The 7457-nt window shown below is 42.0% G+C and overlaps 1 protein-coding gene across 4 annotated transcripts in view; it reads right to left on the reverse strand.

Annotated features, from left to right (window-relative positions):
- Positions 1-1916: 1916 nt before the first annotated feature.
- LOC147631620 (amino acid transporter AVT1I-like) overlaps positions 1917-7457 on the reverse strand; it is an 11364-nt gene continuing 5823 nt past the window's right edge. For all 4 annotated transcript variants that reach the window (XM_086807859.1, XM_086807856.1, XM_086807857.1 and 1 more), the window contains exons 3-4: positions 2715-3331; positions 1917-2611 (exon numbers count right to left, since the gene is read on the reverse strand). In XM_086807859.1, the coding sequence (XP_086663985.1) occupies positions 2075-2611; positions 2715-3331 (1154 nt within the window). In that variant the 3' untranslated portion in view covers positions 1917-2074. The remainder of the gene's footprint in view (positions 2612-2714; positions 3332-7457) is intronic.

The raw sequence follows: 7457 nt of genomic DNA on the forward strand, positions 1-7457 counted from the left end.
GTTGCCATAACACATACTTTCTTTTGGAGACGCTTGAGCGAGAAGCTGCCAACCTCAATTGGGGGCACATTGTAGATATGGTAAGTGCAGCAAGCCTTAACCTTATGATTTGTATACTTGCTTTGCCTTGTCATGTTAGATCGTTGTTTTGGTATACCAAAAAAAGTGTATTGTACGGTTTTTACAAGGACCAATGCCTGATCCTGAGTGAGGGCTCCGCATAGAGTGGCCTTGCCCATGTCTTTCCCCTTGTACATACACATTTTGGTCAGCTCATATCTTTGTTTGAGCTTGTATAGATTGTATGCAAAATTTGGCTTATCTCGTCAGAGCTTGATATGTAAATTTCAATTTTGGCTTATCTCATCAGAGCTTGATATGTAAATTTCACATCTTGCAATATAATTTGGCCATTGTTTGCACTTGTGTGAATTGTGTACCTACTTTGTAATGTCGAAAACGTTATGGCACTCTCTCTAACTTTTTCAACAAATTCGCTTCGTTCTTCACATCAGAGTGTAGTTGCCTTTGGTACTCTATAAATTTGGCATAATGGTGCATCTAGCTACAAGACTGTAGCTAGATGCACCATTATGCCAAAGAAAATTTAATACCTGCACGCATCGAAATAAGTGTCGAAAGTTTCCTACATCCGTTCGAAAATAGCGTCCAAAGTTTCCTCCATCCGTTCGAAAATAGCGTCCAAAGTTTCCTCTATCCGTTTGAAAATAGCATCCAAAGTTTCCTCTATCCATCGAAAATAGTGTTGAAAGTTTCTTGCATTCGTCGAAAACAACGTCTAAATGACAGTCGAGATAAGTGTCGAAATATGCGTCAAAATCGCAGTAGAAATAATCGTCAAAATAGTAGTCGAAATGTCAGTCGAGATAGTCGTCGAAAGTAGGGTCGAAAAATGCGTGGTAAAATTACTTTTTTGGACTCTTGTTTCGATGCTTATTTCGGCGCTTACTCTTCGATGTTTCTATTTCGACGCTTTTTGCGACCGGTATTTCGACGTTTAGGGGATTTTAAGCTTAGCTCTAAAGCGTCGAAAAAAGTGTGGATAACGGCCCCGCCTCTTGTAGTGCTCATTTTTCTCTCTCAAAGCTATCACTCTAAAAAAATCCATATAACCATGTGCGAGAAGAAAAAGATTTAAAAGACCCCTTTTAAAAATTTGTTTATTCCCCTCTTATATGTATACATGTTTAGAATTTCAAACAAATTCTTTCAAATTAATAAGCTACATGATTCTATTTTTCTTGGAGCTATCACTCTAAAAAAGCCCATATAACCATATACGAGAAGACAAGTATTGAAAATTTCCAATTTTATTTACATAAATAACATTAAACAACTATGTACATGTTAAACCCCCTATATAAATTTACATACATGAATTACATTAAATGCATATTTGTTTACTCCACTCCTCCATGTATATGGCATGCAAGTCTCTCAATTACCCGCCTCCCCTTCATTATCGTGCTATGTTACATGTACATACGATGATCCCCCTACTTTTTTTGGTCATTTCAATAAAAAAATCTCACTCTTATTTTTTTTCGTTTTCATAAAGGGGAATTACACAATATACACACCTATTAGAAAGGTATCAAAGTTTTATGCTAATCACCTTGCTTGATCAATTGTGGTGTTAACCCTCCTAAAATATATAATATGCAACTCATTCTAAAAAATAAAGTGGCCCAATAATTTTTCTTTTACTTAATTACCTTTGGCAATATTTACTTAATTGCATTGATCTTTGGCAATATTGGCTATCATACAAAGACATTTTCTTTCCCAATATTGGGGGCAAAAATCAAGACCAACCAAGCAACTAAGGGCAACCTTAATTCTTTAGCTTCACCTTTGCAAAAAAAATACTCAAATGTTTTTTAAACTATGGCTACACACACCAGCGTACTAAAAACCAATTTGTAGTGTATTTTTCCCGGTTGTTGGAATTGAAAAATCATAAATTTCTTATTTAATCTTCTTTCAAGCATTATCTTTGTTTTGATTGGTTTGCAAGAACTATTGTCCCGTGGCATTTGAAGTGCCCCCCCTTTCACTGCTGATTGGATAAACTCCTTACAATTTCTAGAATGGAGGAGTAGGTTCCTGCCATGCAAGCAGTTAAACCAATAGCAATAAAGAAAAAAATCATCACTCTCTCCCAAAGAGAGACCCTGCCAGAGAACAGCTTCAAATAGCAGATGCATGGGATGGTAATGGCCATTGTGGTGCTTAGGAAGGACCCAACTAATGCCATCAAGTAGGCAAAGAAGGGCACAGCAAGAGCAACCACGACCGTGCTTGCCACCAACAGGGTCCGAATGATTGTTCCCCACACGCCAGTATGCCTTGTTTTCCTGCACGCGCTGGGTAGTAAATCCTCGAGAGCAGCTGCTAATGGTGCGAGGGTTAACGCATACTTAGCAAATGGGTTGACGAGTGTCGCGATAATGGCAACCTTCGTTGCAACTTCCTCCCTGGGCAGGTTCAATGTCACTTGAGACCTGGTGCTGTCCCCGAACATCAGAAAACCCAACACCGCGATGCCTCCATATATCAGTGTACATAGCACAAAGCACACAATCAGCACCTGCCAAAACAGATCATCCAATCATCTAATAATTAGCTTGGCTTTTGACCTTGAAGCTGCTAAGCTTAAGATCTACATATAATGCATTAAGCGAAATCTTTACATGAGAGAATTGGGTCCTGTCTCTCATCGAGTTGTAGATGTTTGGAAACACGGCGTGACCACAGTAGCAGAAAGCATAGAGCCCGACAGCAATCGGGAAGCCTTGTACATTCAGCAGCACGTGCCCTTGATCTGCATGTGTGAAGCCCACATCAAAGATGCCCTCCCAGGCCACGGCCGCGAGCACGGTAATGCACGCGACCACTCCCCCAGCTGATATATAGGATATCAAACTCAGGTCACGCAACCAGACTGTCGGTAGCATCACCACGGCTGACAGGATTACGAAGCTTTGCTCTGACGTTATCCGAAGGAAACCCAAGTGGAGACCGGCCTCCCATGAAACAAGATGTGTGAGATTATCGCCCTCCAGGATCAGGTACTCGATGGCCACGGCAAATAGCTCAAAGTACAACAGGCCCGATACGAAAATCCGTCCACATTTCCCGAATGCGGCCTGCCCCACGTCTGCATACCCCAAAATCTGTGGATCTAGATCCAGGCATCGGCGCAGAAGGACCCCTGTGTAGCAGCAGATGGCTGCAAAGATGAGCAAGAAGCTTAATCCGAGCCATCCGCCTTGCGAAACAGCATAGGGCATTGACAGAATTCCGACCCCTGGAGAAGATGATTAATCCAAACCAGAAAAACATGTCAAACAAGACTTCATTCACTCCCATGCGGCGTATTTCTTGCAACCTTCTACATGCAAGACGCATAATTCCAAAAAAAAAAAAAGGTAAATTCTTTCCACAAAAACTTGTAATTGCAAAGCCAAAGCATTTAAACCTCCACAATCTATTTAATATTATATCTTCTTCTTCTTCTTATTTGGGAGCTGCCACACCCCGCTCGTAGCTATCCCACGTGGCAGCCTTTCTTTTCATCCATACATACTACTTATACGTATATACTAGTACTTGACCCGCACGCTACTGTAGCTTGCACACTTCCCTCTTGTATTACACTACCAGATGGCACGTGGTTAGAGAGGAGCTCTCACACCTGCCACATAGTAGATATGGGATTAATTTCCTGCATTGTTGGCTCGAGCGGTTGTGGTGCCTTCAGAAGAGAGAGCATGTGGTCCAAGAAAGATCATGCTGCAAGTTATGGACCCCCACATAGAAATAAAACTCAGCAATTATCTTGAAATAATATTTCAATTGCCCTATGTACCAACTTGTGAGCTTATATTTAAATATGAGTGACTATATGTGTGAATATATTCATGGTATGATATGTGCATATATTTTATTGGGATGAAAACTACTATAAATACATATGTGTACATGTGTGTGGGTTCACACATATCTCTCTCTCTCTCTCTCTCTCTCTCTCTCTCTCTCTTCATGTGTGTAGGTTCACCTCTCTTTCTCTCTCCCTCTCTCTCTCTCTCTCTCTCTCTCTCTCTCTCTCTCTCTCTCATGCTACTGTAGCCTGTAGGTATAGTTACTCGCGCTACGTGTGTGTGTGTGTGTGTGTGTTTTAGTTTTTGTACACACATGTGGACAGATATGTGCGTATACGTATACATGTGTGTGTTAATTATGTGCACACCAACTTCATGAGTGTGCATGTGCATGCGAGTGTGTGTTGTTATGTGCCGGTAGTGTGTGCACATGTGTCATCCATGTGAGTGCACCGTCAAGTATTAGAGCCTTAATGAAGGTGGCTCATGCTACCCTCACGCTTAGTCTATGTGTCTCAACTTTGTGTACATATGTGTGCGTTGGTTGTGTCGCCCCGTGTGTGTGTATGCATGCATCGATGTGCGTACACATGTATATCTCTGTGTGCATGTATGCAAGAGAGCATGGATGTGTATCCATGTGCTTGTGTGTGTGGATGCACATGTTTATCACATGTGTTTGTACATGTGTACGTGTGTGCACATGCACGTATTGGGTGTGTATGTGTGTACATATATACATGCATGTGTGTGTGTGTGCATGTATGTGTGTGTGTGTGTGTACATACTCTAACTGTGTGCATGCACGTGCATGTGCATGTGTATATCTATGTGTGTTGTGTGTATGTGTCCGTGTGTGTGAGCAAGCATGCAAGTGTGTGTGTATATGCATATGCATATATGTGTTGATTCTATGTGCACGTGCAAGTGTGTGTGATTGTGCATGTGTCGATTCTGTATGTATGTGCACATGTGGAAGTGTATATGTATATATGTGTTGCATGTGTATATGTGTTTATGTATGTGTACAGGTGGAAGTGTATGTGTGTATATGTGTGCATGTGTGTGTCAAGTGTGTGCATTCCAACTCTCTGTGTGTGTGTGTGCATGTGAGTGTGTGTGTGAGTGTGTGAGCCTTTATGTGTTGATAGTGTTTACGCACACATGTCCGTGTGTGGGAGTGCATCTTTATGTATTAAAGCCTTAATGAAGGTGGCTCTCACATTACCGTCATGCTTACACTGTGTATATCAACTATGTGTGTGCATGCGTATGATTGTGTGTGTCAACAAAATCACATATGTGCATGCAACACTATGTTTGCGCTTGTGTGTATGTGTGCTTATGTGTATGCATGTATATGTGTCTCTATCTGTGCGTCTGCAAGAAAGTGTATGTGTGCCTATGTGTGGATGTAAACGCATATATACATGCATTTGTGTGTATGCATGTATGCGTGCATGTGCGCTTGTGTGTGCATGTATACATGCATGTGTGTGTGTGTGTGTGTGTGTATGCACACGTATTTGCATGTGTGTGTTGTGTGTGTGTGTAAGCATGCAAGTGTGTGTATGTGTGTCATGTGCACTTTGTGTGTGTGCACTCACATATGTGGGTGTGTCTACATGCACGTACGTGTGTGTCATTGGGTGTGTGTCGATTTTGTGTACACGCATGAGAGAGACTGTGTGTGTGCACCTATATGTATGCACGTGTATATCTTTATGTGTACGTGCACAAGAAAGTGTGGGTGTGCGTCTATACGCCTATGTGTATAGATGCATGTGTGTATGTATGTGCATGTGTGTGTACATGTATACATGTGTGTGCATGCACATGCACTTATGTATGCATGTGTGCATGCACGCATGTGTATGTGTACACCCGAGTGTGCATGCATGTGTATGTCCATGCGCATGTATATGTGTGTTGTGCAAGTGTGTGTAAGTGTGCAAGCATGCAAGAGTGTGTGTATTGTTGTGAGTGTGCATGTGTGTGTTGTGAGTGTGCATGTGTGTGTGTGTGTGTGTGTGTAAGCATATGCAAGTGTGTGCATATGTACATCATGTGCACTTTGTGTGTATGCACGCACATATGTGGGTGTGTGTACATGCACATGCATGTGTGTGATTGGGTGGGTGTCGATTTTGTGTACACGCATGAGTGTGTGTGTGCACGCACCTATATGTATGCACATGTATATCTTTATGTGGGCGTGCACAAGAAAGTGTGGGTGTACATCTATGTGCCTATGTGTATAGATGCATGTGTGTATGTACGTGCATGTGTGTGTACATGTATACATGTGTGCGCATGCACATGCACATGCACTTATGTATGTATGTGTGTGCATGCATAAATGCACATAGGTGAATGTGTACATGCTTGAGTGTGCATGCGTGCGTGCGTGTGTGTGTGTGTGTAAGTGTGTAAGAATGCAAGAGTGTGTGTATGCCTTGTGTGTGTGTGCACATGCATGTATGTGTCGATTCTATCTACACATACAAGTGTATGTGTCGATTTTATGTGTTGTGTGTGCACATGAGTGGAAGTGTATGGGTGTATATGCACGCATGTGTGTCACTGGTGTGCATGCTAACTTTGTGTGTGCGCACATGCATGTGAGTGTGTGCTTTTATGTGTCAATGGTGTGTGTGCACACTTTTTTGTGTGAGTGCACCCTCATCTATTAAAGCCTTAATGAAGGCGCTCATGTTACCCTTACACTGAGACTATATGTATCAACTCTGTGTGTACATGCATACATATGATTGTGTATCGATAATCACGTGTATGTGCACCATATGTGTGCTTATATGTGCATGTGCCTATGTATATGCATGTGTGTGTGTCTTTGTGTGCCCATACGCAAGAGAGAGTGTGTGTGCACGTACACAAGAGAGTGTGTGCGTGCATCTATGTGCCTATGTGTGTGCATGCACTCATGTATATGTATGCATGCACGTGCACTTGTGTGTACGTGTGCGTGCATGCATACATGCATGTGTGTATATGTGTGTGTACACTTCAGCATATGCACGCACGTGTATTTGTGTTATACATGTGTACACTTCAGCATATGCACGCACGTGTATTTGTGTTATACATGTGTATGCAAGTGTGTGTGCATGCTAGTGATGAAAGTGTGTGTATGTGTGTCATGTGCCCGTGAGTGGGTGTGCGCCTGCACGCACATGTGGGTGATTGGGTGTGTTTTGATTCTATGTGCATGCATGTGAGTGTGTGTGACTTTGTGTACATGCATAGTCATGTGTGTGTGCATGTGCATATGTAAGTGTATGACTATGTGCGTGTGTCTATGTGTATATGTGTATGTGAGTGTGAGTGTGCATGAGTGTGTGCAAGTGGGTGTGTACGTGTGTGAGAGCGTCTATGCATATGTTTGTCTATGTGTGTGGGTAGACCTGTGTATGTGTATGTGTGCATGTATGTAGAACTTTTGGTAAGAAAAAATATTTTCCAAAAATAGAAATGGTTGTTTCTTTTACTTTTTTTTCATTGGTGGAGATGTGTGATGAGGTGTGGTCACTT

This window comes from Cibotium barometz, chromosome 14, assembly GCF_041138505.1.
Source record: "Cibotium barometz isolate CiBa-2024 chromosome 14, ASM4113850v1, whole genome shotgun sequence".
Taxonomy (NCBI): Eukaryota; Viridiplantae; Streptophyta; class Polypodiopsida; order Cyatheales; family Cibotiaceae; genus Cibotium; species Cibotium barometz.